This window comes from Macadamia integrifolia, chromosome 3, assembly GCF_013358625.1.
Source record: "Macadamia integrifolia cultivar HAES 741 chromosome 3, SCU_Mint_v3, whole genome shotgun sequence".
Classification (NCBI taxonomy): domain Eukaryota; kingdom Viridiplantae; phylum Streptophyta; class Magnoliopsida; order Proteales; family Proteaceae; genus Macadamia; species Macadamia integrifolia.
The window spans coordinates 13,330,524-13,353,750 of NC_056559.1; the positions used below are offsets into that span (position 1 = coordinate 13,330,524).

At 36.7% G+C, this 23,227-nt stretch overlaps 4 protein-coding genes and 1 long non-coding RNA gene across 5 annotated transcripts; 4 read left to right on the forward strand and 1 right to left on the reverse strand.

Annotated features, from left to right (window-relative positions):
- The first annotated feature begins 401 nt into the window (after positions 1–401).
- LOC122072866 lies at positions 402–1,368 on the forward strand. The gene is made up of 3 exons (XR_006138599.1): positions 402–570; positions 918–986; positions 1,109–1,368. It is a non-coding gene; the product is annotated as an uncharacterized LOC122072866 (long non-coding RNA).
- Positions 1,369–4,918: 3,550 nt separating this feature from the next.
- Positions 4,919–7,871, forward strand: LOC122074170 (putative pectinesterase 11). The gene is made up of 5 exons (XM_042639031.1): positions 4,919–5,160; positions 5,744–5,903; positions 6,850–7,038; positions 7,115–7,350; positions 7,551–7,871. The coding sequence occupies exons 1-5, from the start codon at positions 4,919–4,921 to the stop codon at positions 7,756–7,758; spliced, it is 1,035 nt and encodes a 344-aa protein (XP_042494965.1). The 3' UTR covers positions 7,759–7,871.
- Positions 7,872–9,355: 1,484 nt separating this feature from the next.
- On the forward strand, positions 9,356–11,799 carry LOC122073945 (laccase-11-like). The gene is made up of 6 exons (XM_042638674.1): positions 9,356–9,510; positions 9,612–9,763; positions 9,854–10,098; positions 10,174–10,302; positions 10,437–11,360; positions 11,534–11,799. The coding sequence occupies exons 1-6, from the start codon at positions 9,403–9,405 to the stop codon at positions 11,662–11,664; spliced, it is 1,689 nt and encodes a 562-aa protein (XP_042494608.1). The 5' UTR covers positions 9,356–9,402; the 3' UTR covers positions 11,665–11,799.
- Positions 11,800–14,920: 3,121 nt separating this feature from the next.
- On the forward strand, positions 14,921–20,778 carry LOC122073946 (putative glucose-6-phosphate 1-epimerase). The gene is made up of 10 exons (XM_042638675.1): positions 14,921–15,095; positions 15,324–15,437; positions 15,706–15,819; positions 16,463–16,514; positions 17,175–17,312; positions 17,418–17,516; positions 18,024–18,121; positions 19,820–19,927; positions 20,049–20,130; positions 20,522–20,778. Exons 1-10 carry the CDS (start codon positions 15,028–15,030, stop codon positions 20,585–20,587), a joined length of 939 nt encoding a protein of 312 aa, XP_042494609.1. The 5' UTR covers positions 14,921–15,027; the 3' UTR covers positions 20,588–20,778.
- A 576-nt stretch (positions 20,779–21,354) lies between these two features.
- LOC122073947 (syntaxin-112-like) lies at positions 21,355–23,025 on the reverse strand. Its single transcript, XM_042638678.1, has 3 exons — positions 22,853–23,025; positions 22,613–22,678; positions 21,355–22,512 (listed from the first exon to the last, which is right to left on the reverse strand). Exon 3 carries the CDS (start codon positions 22,481–22,483, stop codon positions 21,584–21,586), a length of 900 nt encoding a protein of 299 aa, XP_042494612.1. The 5' UTR covers positions 22,484–22,512; positions 22,613–22,678; positions 22,853–23,025; the 3' UTR covers positions 21,355–21,583.
- Between the last annotated feature and the right edge of the window lie 202 nt (positions 23,026–23,227).

Genomic DNA, 23,227 nt, shown 5'->3' on the forward strand with positions numbered 1-23,227 from the left:
TCTTATCCTATTTATTAGTAAAGAAACGCTTCCCTCTCATTCATTAGGAAATAGAATCTCTCTCTCCCCATGTATTTATTAATTTTTTGATATATTTCTTATCCTAGTTATTAGTAAATAAAATCTTCCCTCTTCTCTCCCCTTTATTAGAAAGCAAAATCAGAAATCTTTTTTTTCTCTCTCTCACACACGTTCCTATCTCTACCCAACGTCCGTTATTTCTCTTTTTCTCTCTCTCTCTCTCTCTCTCACACACACACACACACACACACACACACATACATGTTCTCAATTTTTTTCTTATCCTATTTATTAGTAAAGAAACTCTTCCCTCTTCCCTCTTCCCTTTTCCCTCTCCTTCATTAGGAAATAGAATCTCTCTCCCCCCCATGTATTTATTACGTCTCTTATCTTATTTATTAGTAAATAAAATATTTTCTCTTCTCCCCCTTTTATTAGGTAACAAAATCAGAGAGCTGTGTCTCCTCTTTAGTCTTCTCTTCCAAAGCCCACAATATGCTTTAAGAGAGCTCAAAGAACTCCCTTTCTCTGTTATTCCTTTGGCTCCAAGTAAGCTATTGTAAGGTTTCTTATACAGTTCTTTAGTTTTTTCTTTTCCTGTCCAATGATTTAATTTAAGGTATTCGTCTTCGCTCCTTGATCCTATAATGCACTTCTTATCTTCTAAAATTTGTTTGTTTGTTTGTTTGTTTGTTTTTTTTGTTTTGTGTTCTTTTTTTTCTGCTCTTTATGGATGTAAACCTGTGGATTTTAATATGTTTTCTGATTTAGGTTATCTAGGAATCTACTTAAATTTTTTTTTTCTTTTAATCCATACTTTTTAAATATTCGATTTTCTTCGTTCATTTATGGGTTTATCGTATCTAATGTTGGGATAACCCTCTAACTTGTCTTAGGTATGAAACAACCTTAGGGCTTCATAATCCTCGATCGGTTGAAGAAGTTTTTAAGGATTTCAGATGAAGGTACGCTGGGACAATCAAGGCTCTCACCATTGGTTGGATTTTGCTTCGTTGCTTCTCTCATTCTTATTTTGAGGATTTCTTGATTCGTAGGTTTTGATGTTTACATTGTTTTTCTTTTGCAGATGTTGAGAAATTCTTTCAATAATGTGATCCTCGTGAGTCCTATTTTTTATTTGGGATTAGCACGGTTTTGGTTTAAAAAAAGTAATAGTGACTACGGTATCAATTTGGTTTCTGGATGCTGTTAAATTGTATATTTTGAGTATTTGATGGTTGTAATTACTTAGATTTCACTTTAGAGTTAGTTGGATCTCAGATTCAGAGATATCTCCAATTGTATCCCTTATTTTATTTTCATGCAATCCGACCAACTCTTACTTCTCTTCGAGTCCCAAGTTCCCAATAGCTACCGTTTAATTGGAGATTCAATTGAGCACGTAGGACTTACATTAGATGCTCTAATAATTTCTAATGGATTAACCTTTTTTACTGGATGCATGTGATTGCCTCTAGATTTGTCTGAAAAAGAAATGGCTAAAAAGGGACCCCTTCAGCATTGGATATCTGTAACAAAGTGATCCTAAATTGCCAAGTAAAGGAATCTATGAAAGAAAGAGTTGAGACTTTCAAGCAAACCATTAATACAAAGAATTAATATGTTCTGCAGGTCTTTCAATCATGTTCAATTGATCTTCAATTTTTGTGATATGCTCTCTTACATGAAAGCATTACATTGTTGTTTTTATGAACTTTATAAGAAAATCATTTTTTTATTACACAATGATGAAATTGGTGATTGTGATTGCATTACCGTTAACAAGCTTCTGAACTTTTGATTTTTCTGGTTGTAACCAAGGCTATAAAAAGAGCTTAAAAAGAAAGGGCGTCAATGTCGTTCCCTCTTCAGAGACTTCAAGGTTGTTTTCATCCACATTCAAGATTCCTAAACTAAAGAACCCATCCTCGATAGCTTGTAACTGAATCTCTTAGAGAGACACAGAGAGACATTTTACTAAAGAGAGGCCTCTCTCTTACCATTGATTGTCTAAAAATATGTTGTAATTGTCTATCATTATTTGAAATTTAATAGTCATCATAAATTACTAATTGCTTCAATGGATATCATATATGATTGAAATACATCTTTCTCTCTCTTAGCCATGTGCATTTGCACGTGTCCCTTTTACTAGTATATATATATATATATATATATGAATTAAATTTAGGACACAACCATAGTTTTAGAGCACGTTATCAGAATGGGTATCGGTCATCCCTAAAACTGTTACAGTATCAAAATGATTGATATTGGATTGTCCGTATTGAATAGAAATACCACTGCTTTACCTTAAAAATGTTTTTTATTTTTTTATTTTTTATTTTTTAATTGGTGGTCCATATCGTTCAACCAATACGATATTCGTCAGGTATCAAAATCGAACACTTGTCAAACCAATACAAGTCACTCGAAAAGAACAATCCAATACAATACCATAAATAATGATAAGACACTTTTATTTTTTCACACCCCAAGAAACATATTGAAACACATTATCATTCATCCAAAATCAGATTGTCCAATTGATAACTTCAAGTTATGTTCAATTTCTACCACCAAATGGACAGCAGACATCATCAATTACCATGGCATATTTTTCATCTTCTTTGCTTAAGGGTGTGCTGCTATCGAGGAACAAATCATAATCCTAATATATACCGGGCAAAGTTTTTCATCACTTAGGGTGAAGAGAGAATATCTTCATCCACAATGATTTGACAATGTGATTAAACTTTTAAGATCCTCTATTAGTAAATGTCCAAAATACCCCTCTGCAGTTGAATTAGAAGACCCATATTTTCTCTCCTTACAAATGCATTATAGTGCCTCAACTATGTACCTTAGATTTGAAACAAAAGATATACAGAGTATCAAATACGACCATGCATACATACATCCATGCATGCATGCATTTTTCCTTGAGACTTGAGAGGTCGAGTAAGGTTCACTCTTACAACTCTTAAGGGAGAGATGACAGGGGGAGGTGGTTCCGCCAGACTCCGTAACACTTTGGTTAGGTACGTAGCAAGTATTTTCCAAGTTTCGATTCCCAAAATAAGGGACGGCCACATATGCAGTTGAAGCAAAGCATTCAAATTCAACCTTCTATCCTTGGGCCACAACCCATTAAACAACCATCGACAAACTTAACTCTCTCTCTCTCTCTCTCTCTCTCTCTCTCTCTCTCTCTCTCATGCAGGTTTATGTTGAAGCCTGTCTGAGTGGTGTTTAATTAGAAGCCAGGAGTACCCATCTCAAGGATTTAGGGGGCGGTATCGGTATGTACTGATCCGATATCTATCTGGATTGGATCAGAACAGCATATATTGGTCGGTTTTGCTTTTTTTTATTTATTTATTTATTTATTTATTTTATAGATATAATCTTTTTACTGTTTTATTTCTGAAATAATATGAGTAATTGATCCGAATCGATCAAGAATCAGAGATCAATTTCAACCAATATCAATATGCTGCAGCCGATACAATACAGAAACATGAAACCATGACTTTTCCCCCATTCTAGATCTAGTAGTTCTGTCAGTCAATAGACTCAACTTCTTCTACTAGTTTAACGTGAGGGGTTGTAGGATATGTTGGTGGTTCAGATAACCCTTTCAGATAAAATTACATCTAATTAAAGTTGGTCTATATATGTTGGTGATTATTATATATGATAAAAAATTAAGGACAAGTGTTTTCTGTCTTTGTGTGCCCGTGGGTCTAGACACAGAGGTGCATGCCCCCAGGAGGGGCACTATGGTTGTTGCACGCCTTTGTATCTGTGGCGCAAGGGCCGCTCTTGAATAAAAAACTTTGCCCTGAAAATTAAATAGTTTATACAATTATGTTGAATATTACAAAAAAAAAAAAAAAAAGAGTTAATGATTGAAAATTTTCATTTCTCTTCTCTTTAAATACGGGTGTGAAAACCTAACCTTGAACCAATGAAACATACCAAACCACTAGAGATATGAGCTTATTGCATTATGATTCAGGCTGAGGTATTGTGGGACCAAAATCAAACCGAATCACATTGAAGCCGATAGGACATCAAACTGAACTTAAGGAACTGGACAAAAACCATTACAATCCAATAAGAGTCTGACACTAACCCACAATTCATTAAAACAAAACACCTTTTTTCCCCCATAACTTTGAATACATTTACATAGTAAATAGAAATCAAATAAAAACTAAACCAATAAAAAACCAAAACAGATACATCCTTATTGGTTCATATTTCAATTCCATTCATTCTCACACCACACTCGATGAAACCAAAACTGGTTCATCCTTATCGGTTCATGTTTCGATTTGACTCATTCTCAACCAAAACCGACTCAAACCAACAGATTGACACCCCTACCTTTAGGTTCCGTGCAACCATGTCACCAATATAGGTTAAAAGTTAAAACAATTGTAATGAAGCCATGGCACTTCCTTTCCATAATTATCAATCCATCAACTACATACCTTACGTACAATATGTTGATGGCGATAGAATGTGTCATTACAGCTTCCAAAAAAACCTAATTTCAGGGCACCTTATGCGCTTAAGCTATGTAACTCATTAGATAAGTAAGGAGGTCTAAAGGTCTAAGGGTCTTCCTTCCTAAATTGAACTTCTCTTACTATGAACATTGTAATCAAGAATCCTATTCAAGTATTGCTTACACTGTAGGTAAGAAGCGGCCATCTCTTGGATTAGGGTTGACCTTGTGAAGGGTGGCCATATAAAAAGGTCCTAGCTTTCTCGTACTCTGTGTTATTTTTTCTTTCATTTCATGTGTGCATGTGCTAGGGTATAGCTTCTATTCATTTAATAAAATTCTCTGCACTACCATCGAGACAAAGAGATGGTACAAATACACATGGGTGGTGGATCAATGGGGATTCACATTTGTGCTTGTGTTGTTCTTCTCCTTGTTGCCATGGCTTCCTCTTCTCTCATGGTTACTTCACATGCAGCTTCCACTGATTGGTCTACTGCCCTTCTCATCAAGGTTGATCAATCAGGAAATGGAGATTTTAAGAAGATACAAGATGCTATTGATGCCGTGCCATCTAATAACGTTGACAATGTCTTCATATGGATTAAGCCTGGGACTTACAGGTATCTCTCTCTCTCTCTCGGGTGATTAACCTTTAAAGTTGATATCAGCTATTGTTGGAGATACGATGTCTTACATTTCACCAGCTTGCACAAGTGAGTTGGTTCTAAAAGGCCATTATTACAAGGCCAAGTGCCCAAAGGTTTGGAGAACTTGGCCTTAATTAATGAACTGGCAAGGGGGGGGGGATTTTTCAGGTATATGGGTATTTTGGTAAATTACCTTTATACTGTTTCGCTATATGTTTAGAGCGAATATTCTTTCTTTATAATCAATCTGAGAGAGGTGAGAGGATGAACTATTATAACCTTATTCTCCATTGAGAGTGAAACAAGCAAATCTCATCACAATCTGGGTAAATTAATTGTGTGATTGAATGCTTGCCATTGTCATTAGTTTTGCTGCATCGTTTTAGGTTCTTATTTACTACACCCATTTCTTATACTAATTTAGCATTATGTAATATAAAGAATAAGTTAAAGCTCGATCAAAGAAATAAATGAAAAACGGAATTAGGGCTGACTTGTTCTTTTCTGGGTTGAGTTCTTGTTGGTGATCAGTATCTAACTTTTGTTATCTTTGCAGAGAAAAAGTAGTGGTGCCAGCTGACAAGCCTTTCATTACATTGAGTGGATCGAAGGCTAGTACAACCATTATAACCGGGAGTGACCGTGGCAATATATTTGAGTCTCCTACACTTTCTGTATTGGCTACTGACTTTGTGGCCCGATATCTCACAATACAGGTACTAAAACTGATGTGTTTAATTTTGGTTCATATTCGGTTAAATTAAATACGGTTTGTAGTGTTGGTTCACATTCGGTTTAAATATGATTTCTAGAGTCGGGTTTGAAAACCGGTTTGCAATTTTTGTTATTAATGTGTTTGATTCATATTCATTTTAAATGCCATTTGTAGTGTCCCTTCACATTCGATTTCACCTTTGTGCCCTTTAATTCGATTCCTTTTACACCTAATTTGAGAGCATGGATAGATAGATTTAGAATAACTAAATCTTAGCCATCTCAATATATAATGGCGATTTATCTCTTACTATACATTCTAACATCATAAAACGCCACCTCAGAAATAAAGTCAGTTAGAAACACAAAACCAACATTTGCTTGAACGAAAAATAGTATAAGAAATTAAGTTTATTCGATCTGGTTTTCCAATGCAAATCAAAACCGAACTAATAAGAGAACTTATAAATCAGAATCAAATCATTTCTTAGCGATCCGATTCATTCTATCATAATTGGTGAGGTTCCGTTCGGTTCCATTTTGACAGCCTTACTCGGGGTGGTCAGGTAGCACCATGGTTTCAGGTATCGGTTTGGGTTTGGCCGTATTGGATTGATATTGGCTGAGATCTCTGACCAATCCAGATCGTTTCAGGGGTATAATAATAAAAAATTGGTATTCTGTATAAAAAGTAGGGGTAAAATCGACTAATACCCATTGATCCGATTCGATCCGATTCAGATACCGATATCATCACCTAAATCCTTGGGTAGCACCTACTATTGTTACTTAGTTTGGAATCTGTACTACCCAGCTGGGGTACTGTGTACTTACTAGGTACAGCCATGAAATGTACAGTCTAGAATGATTCATGACCTATATAAGTTCAATAAATGAATGATTCAGATGGGGTTGTGGTTGTTCTTAATGGTTGATTAATGGTTACAGAACACATTCGGGGCTGGTGACAAAGCTGTTGCATTGAGGGTTTCAGCAGATAGAGCAGCATTTTATGTGTGCAGGATAGTCTCTTATCAGGATACCCTCCTTGATGACACAGGAAGACACTATTACAACAACTGTTACATTGAAGGTGCCACTGACTTCATCTGTGGAAATGCAGCTTCCCTCTTCGAGGTAACCTCTCTCTCTCTCTCTAACATAATCAATTCAAATCTCCTTATGGGTTCTGGGTTGGATTACTCCTGTACAGAGATGCCATCTGCATTCGCAATCAGAAGGAACCGGTGCAATCACGGCGCAGAGAAGAGAATCACCCTCAGAGAACACCGGCTACACATTTCTGGGTTGCAAGATCACAGGAGTGGGCACTTGCGTCTTAGGAAGGCCATGGGGGCCTTACTCTAGGGTGGTGTTCACCAAAACTTTCATGTCTAGTTCTGTACTACCTCAAGGATGGGATGACTGGGGTCGTCCATCCACGCATGGGTACTCTTACATATCCTTCAAATCACCTTTTTTGCATCAACTCCTATATTATATGATTTCTCACTCTTAATTCTCAACCCGGGTGCTCAACTACCTATAAGACTTCTCACATCCGATTTAGGATTATTATTTTTGTCATTCGCATGAAACCCTAATATTTAATTTCTTCATTGTTGTTGTGATTGTGTGACTATGTACAGTACCGCGTATTATGGAGAGTACAAGAATTATGGACCAGGAGCTAATTCTTCAGGAAGAGTTAAATGGTCGCGAAACCTCACCGATGAAGAGGCCAAGCCTTTCTTGACAAAGGACATGATCGGTGGGCGGGCTTGGCTTAGGCCTGCACCTACTTATTTCCGGAGACCCTCTTGGATCATCTCCAACAAGGGTGACGGGAATAAGTAGTAAATGCATGTTTTATTACACATTATTGTATTCATTGATCTTTCTCTTGAGAAAGAGACTTGTTTATATAATATGAGCTTAAGAAATAAGAATGGGCCAAAGATTTTTCATTACGTTATTGTAGTCTTTGACAACCATGCACGTCTTCCTCTTTAATGGTTGGGGACCCTATATCTACAGTTCCCTTGTCAATGTCTATGCCCTTCGTTTGCTATATATGTATTATACTTCAAATATTAGAATAAGGGATATTTTCCATATGTAAAGCAAAGGAAATGAAAACAACATGGAGAGTAGAAAACCCTCCACCAAAGGCCACCCAAGCACTGGGATATCCTAGGACCTAGCAATAAACTGGTTTCTCACATTATCATGACAAGAAGATAAGATAGTGAGAGATAAAAGGCAATAGTAAATCAAGTCTAATGGTAACTCTTGGATGAGGAAGTCTTTCTATTCATGTTACGCTCGATTAGATATGGTAGATCGTTGCACAAAAGATAAGACGGCCAATAGTATAAGAGATAGTATTTCGATTGACGTGTGATAAAACCCAGCCCTATTTGTAATCGAATGACTTTATCAACTTAGGGACAAACCAACCCTTGGAAAAAACATCCACCCAAATCTCTCTGGAAAATGGACAAGAAAAAAAATAAACGATAAGTATCTTCAAGGGTATTCCAACAGGGATAATAACTAGGGATACTAATGGATTGCAGATGAATGCAACACTGGGTTGGGAGGGTGCAAGTGATAGCTCTCTAAGGGATAAATCTATGCATGTGGATTGATCCTTTAAACCAAATCACCTTGACCCAATGAATGAAAGTAATCTTTTACTGTAACAATTTCCGGGTGGAAGAGGTAGAGATTCAGAAATTCTGGATGGACCATGGGTCCTCTGGATAAATGATGCTACCTTATCCTAGTGTGAATCATATAAGACAAAGAGTAATAAAAAAGTTGACGTCTTTATTTTTTGTAGTACTCTTTTATTCCCCACCAAACGAAGACGGCCACCTTAGTGTACGATGAAGGAAATGCGGATAATAATGGTTAGCTCAGTGTAATCAACCGTGGATACACAAAGTAAAACCATTTGAATAATAGTTATTATGGAATTTTTCTGATTAAAAAGAAAAGAAAGGAGGAGGCCATGGTAAGAAGTATGGTTCATCCAACTTTACCTATGGGCGAGTGTTTGCAATGGAAGATCAAGTAAAAACAGAAAGAGTCAATGATAAACAATGGTGGAAAGTCTAAAAGCTATTCCTTTCCTTAACGGCAAAGCTCAGTGTAAGTAGGTTGGCCTCATGTACCTCTCTTTGCAGAAGCCCTCTAATATTTTAAAGTTGCAGGTGCTTCTCCACCCTTCTTCTTCTTCTTGGTTTGTATTGTCTTTGAACTTCTTCTCATTTCCTAGCCTGCAAGTCAATAACCCCAAACAAGTCCCCATCAATATTTGCTTGCAAGCTTAGGCATTCGATGAGCCCTTCACATCCCATACCTAATCAAACCACACCATCTCCCTTCTAACAAACTGATAGCCTACCCTAACCTCCCCCTAAAAGAAAAAGAACATATAAATATCTCTCATTCACATACACAATTTACTTGGGTCTCAAACATTTTGACCAAAAAATGGCAACTCAAGGCACTTTCTACTCATCATCTCTCTTTCTGTTCTTGTTCTTCTTTGGCCTCCTTTCCTTTTCTGCTGAAGCAGCATTGAAGAAGTATCAGTTTGATGTGAGTGGTTTTGAATTTATATTTCTATCAATTTTTATGATTTGCATTTAACTTGGCCTTCCCATTATTGATGATCTTCTTCTCTTCTTCATTGTTTCCAGATTCAAGTGAAGAATGTGAGCAGATTGTGTCATGCCAAGCCCATTGTAACTGTAAATGGGATGTTCCCAGGACCTACTATTTATGTTAGAGAAGGAGATAGAGTTCAAGTCAATGTTACAAACTCTGCTCATTATAACATGTCTATCCATTGGTAATGTGATGATCTATATCAATTTCATATGTTATCAAACATCAACTTATGGTAATCTAACAAAAATTGAACACTCGTTGGCTTTCGCAGGCATGGATTGAAGCAATTTCGCAATGGTTGGGCAGATGGACCTGCTTATATAACACAGTGTCCAATCCAGGCTGGGAATAGCTACACTTATGATTTCAATGTCACAGGCCAAAGGGGAACCCTATGGTGGCATGCACATATTTTTTGGCTGAGGGCAACAGTCCATGGTGCCATTGTGATCATGCCTAAACAAGGGACCCCATTTCCATTCCCACAGCCACACATGGAGTTTAATATACTTTTGGGTGAGTAGTACTACAGCTAGCTATTGTGAAGATCATACGAAGACTGGACTCTAATTCTTGCTTGTCATATTGCAGGAGAATGGTGGAACACTGATGTTGAAGAAGAGGTGAAAAAGGGTAACAAGTTGGGCTTGCCACCTAGAGCATCAGATGCTCATACCATCAATGGGAAGCCAGGACCACTCTTTCCATGTTCTGAGAAATGTAAGAAAACCCGCTATGATATCATGTAAAGTTTTCAAACTCTTAGGTGTGTAAGGGGTTGTAGGCTAATTAGTAGCCGATGTGGGACTAAATCCCAAAACTAATTGCTCAATCATTCCCTTGCTTTGTTTTAGATACTTATGCGATGGAGGTAGAGCAAGGAAAGACCTACCTCTTGAGAATCATCAATGCTGCCTTGAACGACGAGCTTTTCTTTGCGATTGCTGGACATAGTATGACTGTTGTGGAGATTGATGCAGTTTACACCAAGCCCTTTACTACTCAAGCTCTACTTGTTGGACCTGGCCAGACCACAAATGTCCTTGTTCAGGCTAACCAAATTCCAAACAGATACTTCCTGGCTGCTAGGCCTTTCATGGATGCTCCACTTACCATAGACAATAGAACTGCCACTGCAATCCTTCAATACAAAGGCATTCCAAATACTGTAATTCCAAGCCTACCTCATTTGCCTGCACCAAATGATACATCCTTTGCATTGAACTACACCAGCAAGCTTAGGAGTCTAAACTCTGCTAATTTCCCTGCAAAGGTTCCCCTCAATGTGGATAGGCATCTTTTCTATACCATTGGTTTGGGAATGAACCCATGTCCTACTTGCCAAAATGGAACACAACTCACAGCTTCCTTGAACAATATCACTTTTGTGATGCCCAAAATAGGGCTTCTTCAAGCTCATTATTTCAACATCAAGAGAGTATTTAGGACAGATTTCCCTGACCGTCCCCCTACCCCATTTAATTTCACAGGTGCACCACTTACAGCAAACCTAGGAACCTCCTTAGGTACTAGACTCAGTAAGATTGCCTATAATTCTACTGTGGAGTTGGTTCTTCAAGACACTAATCTTCTCACTGTTGAGTCTCATCCATTCCATCTCCATGGTAACAATTTCTTTGTGGTTGGTATGGGAATCGGAAACTTTGATCCGGCGAAAGACCCGGCAAAATATAACTTGGTGGATCCTCCTGAGAGAAACACTGTTGGAGTTCCCACTGGAGGTTGGGCTGCAATAAGGTTCAGAGCTGACAATCCAGGTATATCATTATTAATAGTAGTAGTGATACTAATGCTCAGGAAAACTGTGTCAAGGACTTGGATAGAACTCATCCTTAAAAGTTAATCGTTAAAGAAAGAATGCCTAAGTGCCTATAATTCTCTACATCCACTCACATCTATCTTTTTCAATTATGAATGTCATATATTCCAGGTGTATGGTTCATGCATTGTCATTTGGAGCTCCACACGAGTTGGGGATTGAAGATGGCTTTCGTGGTAGAAGATGGAGAAGGCCCAGAACAATCCATATTACCACCTCCAAAAGATCTTCCCACTTGCTAAATTCCTCACACACCAATTAACTGTGAATAACTCACCAGAGAGCCATTTGTTTGTGCGAGTCTCTTCTTGTTGGAGATAACTTTTCTTGTATGTTTATGTTAATTAAAAATAAGTGAAAATCTGCTTCTTTTTGCATGATTGTTTTGAGGTGTTTAAATCTACCTCTGTACTATGGCTCCAACATTTAATTATGGTTTTTTTTTTAGATTATTTTGGATCCTATTTGTTCTGTGTTATTTTCCTCAACAAAATGAGGACCACAATAAGCAATTCCCATATCTTCATATGCATGGTCTTAAGATCCACAGGGGCAAGAAGGGGTCCAAATGCCCACTTATTGCTACACTACTATAGAGAGGGTGGGGTAGGAGGGTCCAAAACACATGAACTCTACTTGGATTTATGCTAGATTTTCATTGGCTAGTTACGCCACTATGGTAGAAGCACATCTCCAGGATGAACGAGTAGGTTCAAATCCCACCTTTACAATTAAATATTAATCTATTATTATTTTTACTGTAGTTAGCATTATTTAAAAGAGATATTGGGTTGGGTGACCTTTCTGTTGGGGTCCTTTGTTTCTTTTCTTTTCTTATAATATATTATTTATGTAAGAAAAAAAAAATAGAGCTTATAGTATCATTGTTAGATGTGAATAGAATATACCATCTTTATTATTCTCCCCCCCCCCTCCCTTCTTGACAAATTTCATGAAAGAGAAAGAACACTTCTCTTATTCTTATTTTATCATGTTTCAAGAACTACAAGCATCCAAATGATGTGTACCATTCAACAAAAAAGAAAAAAAAATGATGTTTACCAAACTAAAATCAATTTAATTTGCACTTAATATCCATGTAATCTACAAGTAATAAGAATTGAATAATACATGCATTAAAAACTTAAAAAAGGATAAGAGTCCTTAGAAAATACTTTTAAATGTAAGAAATACCTCACACACCTTATTCTTTATTGGAACCTTATTGCCTTTTATCGTAGCAAATATATGAGAAAAAAATTAAACTAAAAAATTATACCAAAGATTTCCTGTGGTTGACTCATATGCAAGCCTTAGTTTGGTCAATTTGATGAGAAAATTTTCCAGAGCTGTAAGTAAGGGTATATAATTTTAACCACCCCCACCAACCCCCCCCCCCAAATTTTTTTTTTATGGGTATATAATATTATTTTTTAATATAGAATTTAAAAAATAGATTTAATCTTTTAGAGGTATTTATCTTGAATTTGAATACATAACCCTTGTGGAAAAATTATGCTTTTGCATTACCCTCTACCACGATCTACATTCCTTTAGACTTTTCATTCTTCAATTTGATTTAGGCAGAAAGTGACTCATGTTGCTTCTCTCTATTTTTTTATTTTTTTCCTTGTTTGATATGTATTTTTCTACTTGTTAGAGAGTTCCAACTTTAATTGACATTCCTGTAATGCTATATACCTATTAGCAAATTCAAACTAGCTAGGATTTTGTGGAGTGATTTTTATTGGTGACTTATTATTATAAGACTACCTAAGCTTTTCTTAAGTTCTCAATCTCCTAGTTTTTTATATATAAATGACTTTCCATATGTCTTTTTGAAATGGAAAAAAAAAAAAAAAATGGTACAAGGTGATAACTAGAAGGGTTTATTTTAATCAAAACAAAAATTAAGGAGAGGATGAATACTTATGAATATGATGACGTAATTTTTTTGTATTTCTTTTAAGTATAAGTCAACAAGAATTAAGGATTTTGTTATCCATATCAAGATCGGTATTGATCGATTTAATATCAGTCCGAATCAGCCATTTTTGTCCTTATTTTTTAAAAATGTACAGTTTCTTTGCAATTTTACCTTTGAAATGATATTATCGATCTAGGTCAATCAAGTATTAGCCAATACTGATATTATATGGCCGATACAATCAATACGATATCAATACTTAGAACCATCACAATAATTAGTGTATCATCTCTTTTGATCAATCTAGAAATACTATAAACCTGTAAATCTTATAACATAGTCTCCCAACGTTTCACTATGGATAGTCTACCATGCTCATGGAAATTTTCATATATTACCATGTGGGAGATAGAGGCATAACACTTCACTTGGCAAAATCAATTCTAGTTCTTCCATCAGGTCATTTCTAGGCTTCACTATGCACAATGCCATTGAATTTTTCCCTATAATAGGGAAGGGAATTTGGCATGGGAACGCCTAAACACAGGTGGGCATGAAAATAAACAGTTGTGGTAGATTTTTTTTCCCTAAAAAGAGATGTGGTTGTACATAATTTATATATTATTAAATTTAAAGAGAAAATGTTCCAACAATCACCAGTGAAGTAGATCATCACACCTTGTTTTTTTTGCAACATGAAAAGGTTATTTGATAATTTTAGTCATTGAATACTTCGGAAATGATAAGAATCTGCCACATGTTAAATTTCAAATTGAGATTCAATATATGCTCTCCTATGTTGATATATATACCCTCCATTGTATGTCCATACATCCCACTAAAATCCCTTGGTTGCTCTTCAATTTTCAATACCTTATCCTGACACTTGGCTTCTACCAAAAAAAAAAAAAAAAAATTGTGACACTTGGCAAATTCAGAGTGAACTAAAAACTAACAAATGAGCACAAGACCTGAAATAACCACGTGGCAGCTATTAGAAGGGCATGCCATTTTAACTCCATGAGAGGGCATTTAAAGATCTTATTCACATATTCTAAATACCTGAAGAAAAAAAAAACCTAAAATGCAGCATTGTCCTTACCCTCAGACCCAATGGAAGTAAAATGACCGTTCCACCCCTCATGAATGGCAGATATATCTTTCCTCGATGCTTCTAGTAGTGCTCTCATTGGTCCTTACATTGATGTGTAGGGAACATGTTGTCCTTAAGGGAACCTTCCTGTCCTTAAGGGAACCTTTTCCCAAAAGTTTAATATAAAAATGCGTAGGTATTGATAATTTTAATTAGAAACATCTAGTTATGTAGGAATGCTTTAAGTAAATTATTTTAATCAATAGGAGTAAGATAGTTACTCCTTGTGAAGTTATTATGAAAGCAAGTTAATCAACTTGAAAATATTTATTATTAGAAATTAGGTAATAGGTAATTATCTACAATATTGTATATTTGTTATGAGGATGTCAACTATAGTATTGGTTACTTTATCAAAAATAAATATAAAATATAGTATTTGTCAGTTATTACCATGAGTAATCTTACTAAAGAGGCTAGAGGGTTCTCCACGGACATTGGCGGGAGTTATTTCCACTAAGGCTGTTGCCTTTGAACCTGAAACTCTGTACAACCAACCACACAGGGACTACCTGAATTCTGAAGATGGCGACGAATTCCATAACGTCTTCGATTCCGACCATAACTTCCATAGATCTTAAACGACGAAACCGGTGAGTCTTATAGTCTCTGCAATTTGATTTTCTGTCGGGGGGTTTCGGTTCGTTTCTGAAGATCGAAACGAAATGTGGTATTAGGATCTGGTTACTTTTTTGATTCTTTTAACCCGAACTCTCTGAATTTTCAGATTCTATTAAATAGATGATCTTTTTCTGTTTATTATTTACTGAAAATTCTATAAAGTTGAAGCCTTTTCTCAATTTTTCTCGATTTGTGTACAGATCTACTGGTTTAACTCTATCATGTTCACACCAAGAAGCTTCTGCTTTGGGAGTTCAACTTACAGAAGGAGAGGGAAAATTACCCAAGGTTGTGCTGAAATCTGCTCATGGCTGGTGCGTGTTTGTTAGATTCTTCAATCCCTTTTTGTTTCTCTCATCAACTGCCTTCCCGAAGAAAAACCCTTATGTTTATTTTCCAGCACACAATTGACAACACTAACATCGAGTTTGATACAATAAATCCTTTCACTGACATTCCCGAATGTCAAAGGTATTCCAGTTCTTGTAAGTTCCGATCCTAGTAATGGGATCACAAATAACCTGACTATTCAAATCATCATCTGGAATTGGGATCACCAATGAATGAATCTCTTCTTTGCAGTGAGGCTGAGATTTATCTATTTGGTGGCTGTGTCACATCATGGAAAGTTGCAGGTGGCAAGGATCTCCTATTTGTTCGACCAGATTATGCATTCAGTAGTCAAAAACCTATCAGGTATTTGCACATCATCTGATCACTGTAGATTATTGATTTCCATGTTCTAGTTCTTAGAATCATTTTATGTACTATGGGGTTATTCTGTGATGATGTGAAAAGTGATCCTCAAAAGTGGCTTTGAATGATTGCATTCAGTTCAAGAGAGATAAAGATTTCTTCTTCTTCCTTTTAAAAAAAATCCCTGGTGATGCAGCAATTAAAAACAGCAATCAGGTCTTGACTCTGATTTAGATATCTAAATTTGAGTTCAGGATGGAATATTTTTCATCCACTTGAGTAAAAATCTCTCTCTCTCTGCCACTAAATTGGGGAATTGGATGTGTGTGTGTGTGCTGTTGATTTTTTTTTTCTTGGTGTTTTGACTGCCGAGTTGGTTAATGATTTTCATGTTAATGGGTTTTGAACCCAGGTATATTATGTCAACTAACTGTCCATGCTCTCCAACGTAATAAATGTAGCCAACTCGATACGAACAATGAAAATCTGAAGTATGTTGTTGCCTTTCTGGTTTTAGTTTTTGTTCTAATGTATCCATGTCTGATCAGCTTGATTTTGAAGGCTGAAGTTTGAAATTATTACTATTATTTCCTTTAGCCTCTTGTTTCTCATATGATACTAACCATAGTTATATTGAAATTAGTGGAGGCATCCCGCATTGTTTCCCACAGTTTGGACCTGGCCCAATGCAGCAGGTATGGTTCATTTTGATTTTCCCTTTCCTTTCTTTGCTACTTATAAAAAGTCGTTATTTATATCATTTCTTTTTTCCAATAATTGGGGTTTCAATTTCCTTTAGGTGCGCAATAATTATCTGATTAGCTTTATAGTACCCCATGAAGGCATCAAATCAAACTAAAATTCCACTAGGTCAATCCCTGGTAGTATTGACACCTATTTAAACCCAAAGCAAGGAGCAAGTGATAAATAACTCTTCCTAAGGATAGCATTTCATGAAGAAAATGCAAATCATTGAAGTCTAGACAGAAGATACCTAAAGTAGTGCTTTTGATATAGAAGGTCTTAGTTTTTAACTTAAATAATATCCTACTGAATGAACAACTTAAATGATATCCTACTGAATGAACTCATGCACCTCTGGTCTTCTGTTAAATTAGCCATTGCTAGACATTTTCTTACTGTGATATCGACAAAGAGCCTGGATTTAGTGTTCTACAAATAGACAGTGCTGATGGAAGTTTCTAGAAAACTGGTCTCAGTGCTCACTTTCTCTCAGTTATTCTATCTCTCAGTTTTTTTTACTTTTTTTTATTTTTTTTATTTTTTATTTTTTATTTTATTATTATTTTTTTAATGGAGATGTCTTCTTATGTAATTTTTATTTTTCTGAACAGCATGGGTTTGCAAGGAACATGAATTGGTCTATTGTTGATTTTGACAATGTGGAGGGAAATCCTGTCATAACCTTGGAGCTCAAGGATGGTCCTTACAGCCGTTCTATGTGGGATTTCAGCTTCCAAGCTTTATACACAGTCAGTTTTTAAATGAGTTTCAGAATATTACCAGTCCTTTGGCTTACTAAATGGTTTAGTCCCAAAATAAATTCACTGTTTTTTGCCATTCTCAACTTTTTGCAGGTCAAATTGAATTCAAAGAGCCTTTCAACAGTGCTGATAATAAAAAATACAGACACCAAGCCCTTTTCATTTACTACTGCATTACACACTTACTTCCGTGTAAGAATACTAAATTCATTCCACAGGGGAGAAAGGGAAAAGGATGCTAAATTTGTGGTTGCTGTTAGGAATGAAATTGGTTGAATGTGCAGTTCCATGCAGATCTAAATCTATATTTGTATTTGCATTGGCCATACAAAATCTGAATCCAGGTCCTACTGAAACTCATTGATGCATATCTGACTTGAAACTTAATTGTCAGAAATATTAATTGGATATAGGTTGGATCGTGAGAGTTAGGCTTCATTCTGTGTTTGGGATACTACATGTGACAAGACTCTACTTACCCAAAATCTGGCTCTAAGCCAAATTGTAGAACAGTTCTTTATTTTTAAGATCCAACACAGGTTTAATGGATGTAGACCAGAATGGGTCATTGTACTGCAGCTGCTTTGTTTCATGTCGCAACTTCTGTACCTGATTATTTTTCTATACAAGTAACTAAGCCATCGTGTAGATTTTTTCAATGGTGATTGGATTGAAGCTTGTCCAGTTATTATTGTGCAGGGTTGTGTAACAGGGGCGTCAGTGAAAGGTCTGAAGGGTTGCAAAACACTGAACAAGGATCCAGACCCTAATAATCCTGTGGAAGGCATGGAGGAGAGGTCTGTATTCTCTTCTTGTTAGACTACATTGGCTCTAAAAAATATGCTCCATTTTTTAGTAGAAGACAAATCTGCATCAATCACATTTTACACAGATCAGAGAACATTCCCTGCTGCATTTTCTTGGCACCTGCCATGAAAACCATTTCAATCATAATCAATAAAAAAGGTTGCACCTATTGTGACTCAAGCCCACGACCACTATGTCGCAATGGAGCACCTTACTGTTGCGCCAGGGCCCTGCCCTCTTCATTTTATAATCATAGTTAATAATAATTCCATAAAAGACTAAAGACACTCGGAGCATAAAAATTCCATACAAATGGATTCAATACATCACCAGAATGTAAATACAGCTTTGAAAATTGGCTGAAAAGTCGCAAATGGTTTTTACAGCTGACAGTACAAGGGGTAACATGGTATGAGAGGGAAAATAGAAATTTGACATGTGGCTAGTCCAAAGGATCCCCATCCATTTAGCAGCTGGAAATGGCCACTTTACCATTTGCATTGATTAATTCAAGGGCCACTTAAGCAAGCTTGGATTATTGATTTGGGTAGGTGACCTTTTTCTTGTGTTTGTCGGTGAATCTGCTTAATGCAGTTATATTTTTGTTTGGTGATTCAACATGTAAACATGTGCTTGCATTTCTATTTATGGTATGAAATTCCAACTTTGACATGGCACTAAAAGGAAAATTCATTTAGAAATACTGGAAAGCACTAGAGGATGGATTCCATACATATATTTCCTGTATAAAGTCCTGTTATTTCCATCTTTTGGAAATATCTTGTTCCGCTGTTTCCTTTACCTAAAAGTAATTAGTAAGTTATAAAGTAATAGTTGTTCTACGTGGATTAAGACATACCACTTCATTAGCTGTGTTTGGCTGTTAATTTGAGCCATTAAAAAGGGCAGTCACCTGGTTCAGTATCGCTTTTGCAAGTTCCTGGGAAGGGTGGACTGGAGTCAAGTCTTAATTTTGGCATTTTTAGCATGAAGTCGCCTCCCTCATACTCAAAACCCACATCTTTCACATTTGGTTGTCACCTTGAGACTCTCTCATCAGTTTCCCATAGCATTTGGACACCAAAGCAATGCTTCAAGATCAACTCATTTCAGGCTATAATTTGGGTTCTTAATAGATACAAATTTGTACGGTTATGTTGTTTTGGGTTTCACAGATGAATCCATTATTATTGTTATTAACTATTACTATTATTATTATTATTTTCCTACACAGGAAATAAAATGAAGTTCAAAGATTTTCGTATTTTCACACTACACCTATTCGTGTTATTATTATTAACTATTAATATTAGTATTATTTACCTACACAGGAGAAAAAAATGAAGTTCGAAGATTTTCCTATTTTCACTCCATGCCTATTCATCTCAAATAGGACTCTAGATATGAGGCACCTCATGCACTGAGAACTAATAATAATATAGTAATAACAGAGGTCTACTGTAAATCTCACAATCTTTAAAGCAAACCAAACTACTCATTTCATGGATGTTAATCATATGGAAGCACTTTGTTCACCAAACTACTCATTTTCATGGATGTATAATCATGTGGAATCACTTAGTTTTGAATAAATAGTATGATTTTTTACTACTAAGTTAATAATTTCAGGTGTTACTGTAAATGTAGAAGAATCTTTTTGTAGCTTTTGAGTGGTTTTCCAAATTCAGGGATGTGATCACTTATCCGGGATTTGTCGATTGCATTTACCTCAATGCTCCCAATGAGGTACAACTTGACAATGGGTTAGGTGACACGATAACCATCAAGAATTCCAAGTATGTGAATACAACTCTATGTCCTTCACTTATTTTATTTAACCTGTAAAGTTTCCCTAAAAGAACAGGGAAGAAGATCTTGTCTTTTATTCTCTTCTTAACGCCTTTCTTGTCTGTGCAGTTGGTCAGATTGTGTTCTGTGGAACCCTCATTTAAAAATGGAACATTGCTACAAGGATTTTGTTTGTGTTGAAAATGCTAAGGTATTGAATCTACTGATAATTTCTTTTGCTTCCTGATTCAATTGTTTTTTCCTTGTCCTTGATGGACACAATTTTTTTTTTTTAAAGATAATCGTGATTGGCGCAAAATTTTGTGTTCATTAAGTTGTACCACAACTTCTTGGTTCAAGTTTTGAGTTTTTTGTACCTTGACTCCTGGGAAATTTTGTCCAATCACCCCTGCAAGAGGTGGCATGCCCACTAGACCATGGTGGTTGATGGTTCTGTATCATCAAGAGAAAGTCCTTGTGTTTCGTCAAAAGGAAAAAGTGAAGGGCCTTGTGTTCTTCAGACACAGGACTTTCTATTCTATAATTCAACATACTTTCTGCTGGATTGTTATGGAAGTTAATTTGGGTTTCTATCCCAACAGATTGGAAAAGTTCAACTTGAACCTGAGCAGTCATGGGTAGCAGAGCAGTATCTTGGCATTAGCTGAAGCAAAGCTGGATCAGGAGCTGCTATTCTAGTTTGAGATAGAGAATTGGGAAATACAAGTTCAGAATAATGTTGTTATTTGTTACGCATTCATGTACCTCTTAAGTAATATTTTGGTTTTGTTTTATCTAATCCAACATTAATGGGCTACGAAATTGGTGAATGTATCACACTCAAATGTTCTTAGTGATCCGAGTCACTGTTCCTGGCTGAGCACTAACGAGACCATAGCAATTGCGAACTTCTCATTTTGCAGATGGTTTGCAGTTTCTTTCTCCTCATCCAGATCAAGTAAGTTCAGGCCAATTGTGATTGATTTTGGCCAAGCCCCAGGCAAATGGGAATCAAAATCATCTGACGTTGACCCGTTGCAGTTTCCCATTCCTCGATCCTTGCCTCTTGATCATCAAAGCCTTTCTTGAATTACTGTTCATGAAAGGGCAGGTGTAGGCATTGGGTTGGGGGGACAGAAGAGTGGTGCATTTGGTGGTCAGAGGAGAAGGCCTTCTTCAGGGACATTGCTGTTCGATTAACCTCCAATCATGACATTCCACATGAAGGGGTGTCGATTGATGGATTCCTTGGAACACCAAGCAGTCATAGAATATGTTGCCAGAAGCCGAGGTGGGGAAGAATGATAGGAATCTGCAGACTGGGATGATGCCTAGAACAATGCCTGTCTTTAACTTATAATGTGGTGAGCAACTAAGGATGATCATGAACACAGATGAAGAAGCAAATCTCTATAAACTGACTCAAGTATAAGACTGCAGGTAAGAAGTATATAATCTCCAATTAGCAGTTAAAGCTAAATACACTACTAGCCAAGAAGAAAATTACCCGTGAGAGCAACAAAATAAAAGATGTATTTACAGACAAAAAAAAAGGAACTCTCACTGCAAGGCATCATCATCTTCTCCTACCTTAAGCAGATAGATGCCAGAAAAAGAAAAGGACCAGTTAGAAAGTTTCAAGCACGAATAGAACGGTCTCTCCTTCAAGAACTGATAGACACAATGAGGCAGATCAAAAGAATGATCAGCAGCAGAGCCCAAATCCAATAAACCCATCGCCTTCTCTTTCTCTTCATCTTGTTAGCATACATGAGTTGGTTCGTCCCACCACTGATAAAATCACCTGCACGGCCCAAATTCTGTTCTATATTGTCAATCTTTCGGTCCTGTGTGTCAACCAAAATAGCCATATCAAGAAACACCTGATGAAGCTCTGTCAAGCTTCTCTTTATCTGCCTCACAGTCTCCTCCCTCTCCTGATTCTCCAAATTCAACTCTGTCTTTCCTTGAAACACCTGAACTTGCTCGCCCCCTTTCATCATCTTCTCAATCACCTCCTCACTAGGGACCTCACCAGTAGCATTAAAGTACCTCCTCTTCAGGCCTTCTTTGTAATCTGAATCGATCTTTTCTCTCAGGGACTGGAAATTGTTCATCATATCCCTCAATTTGATTCTCAACCCATTTGTTACAGAGATCCTTGTTCGATCAACTGGGCTTCCTTCTCCATATGCTGCTGATATATTACGATTAACTTTGTTGGATTGGTCGAGAGATTCCAATCGTGATTTGATGATTTTTGCCTTGCGAAGAACGTCCACCATGTCTGAGTCCATCTGGTCTCTGAGCCCTCGAAGAATTTTAGTACTGTGAGTGGATTTTGTCTCTTCATTCAGACCTTGAAGGTCAAGGAGGAGATTAGTGATCCCTTCCATCTCAACCTTGATTCCACCAACCTCTTGGAAGAATTGGGCTAGATTCTCCTCATCCGTGGGGCCGAGCTGCCCCATCTTCTCAATGTCAGGCCCGGCCTCAAGGTCCTTCAGCGCCTGTTTCTTCAAGTCCACATAACTGAGGAACGATTTTGTCATAAGATCATTCATCTTGATTTGCAGCTATAAAGAAACAACACCTGCAAGGAAATCATTGGAACCCCAAGAGGAATTATGAGATCAGAAAGAATCAAGAAATGACCCACAAAAGACCTCAGGAAAAAATTATTTCAAAATTACCAGATTCGGATTCTTGGTCTCCTCAAAATCTTCTCTATTGCAACTCTAATTTCTCCTTCAAGAGATCTGAACCAAACGATTCAGTTAAGAATCAAATAAAGAAGAGTTAGGAAACCAAATTTAAAGAAACACCAGAGGGAACTCATGATGATATATCAATCGAAGCAAATGGGTTTCAAATAACGAAACAATAACAGAAACAAAATACAAGAATGGAACCAAAGGTGGTCTGGATGAGACCTTGAAGAAACTGATGCTCCTGCTCTGTGTAATTACTGCGGAGAAGACGACGAAACCTTTCCCTGAGACAGAATGTTTGCGATCGGTGATCGAGGAAAAACAAGAGGAGAATTGAAAGGGTCTTAGTTAGATGATGAATGAAGTCTTCTTGGGGAGACTTAAAATAGGATACGAAGGATCGCGATTGCTCGTTCTATTTCTACTTTCTCACTCTCTCCTGTTTCGAATTTTAAAATTTTAAAAAAAAGAGCCGTTTGGTCAACGTCAGATACATTCCATTCAATGGTGTGATGACCAGAAAACATGTGTCAACCGGCCGGTTCTGGTTACATTTTGACAAGGTGCTGATCAAAATCGAACCGAATAAAAATCAGC

Excerpts from the sequence above, each read along its gene's own strand:
- LOC122074170 (XM_042639031.1), top strand. The coding sequence starts at position 4,919 with ATGGGTGGTGGATCAATGGGGATTCACATTTGTGCTTGTGTTGTTCTT. Across the intron at positions 7,039-7,114 it reads ATGCAGCTTCCCTCTTCGAG|AGATGCCATCTGCATTCGCA; the intron begins GTAACCTCTCTC and ends ACTCCTGTACAG. Across the intron at positions 7,351-7,550 it reads GGTCGTCCATCCACGCATGG|TACCGCGTATTATGGAGAGT; the intron begins GTACTCTTACAT and ends GACTATGTACAG.
- LOC122073947 (XM_042638678.1), bottom strand. The coding sequence starts at position 22,483 with ATGAATGATCTTATGACAAAATCGTTCCTCAGTTATGTGGACTTGAAG.
- LOC122073945 (XM_042638674.1), top strand. The coding sequence starts at position 9,403 with ATGGCAACTCAAGGCACTTTCTACTCATCATCTCTCTTTCTGTTCTTG. Across the intron at positions 10,303-10,436 it reads CTTTCCATGTTCTGAGAAAT|ATACTTATGCGATGGAGGTA; the intron begins GTAAGAAAACCC and ends GCTTTGTTTTAG. Across the intron at positions 11,361-11,533 it reads GTTCAGAGCTGACAATCCAG|GTGTATGGTTCATGCATTGT; the intron begins GTATATCATTAT and ends CATATATTCCAG.
- LOC122073946 (XM_042638675.1), top strand. The coding sequence starts at position 15,028 with ATGGCGACGAATTCCATAACGTCTTCGATTCCGACCATAACTTCCATA. Across the intron at positions 16,515-17,174 it reads GACCTGGCCCAATGCAGCAG|CATGGGTTTGCAAGGAACAT; the intron begins GTATGGTTCATT and ends TTTTCTGAACAG. Across the intron at positions 20,131-20,521 it reads TTTGTGTTGAAAATGCTAAG|ATTGGAAAAGTTCAACTTGA; the intron begins GTATTGAATCTA and ends CTATCCCAACAG.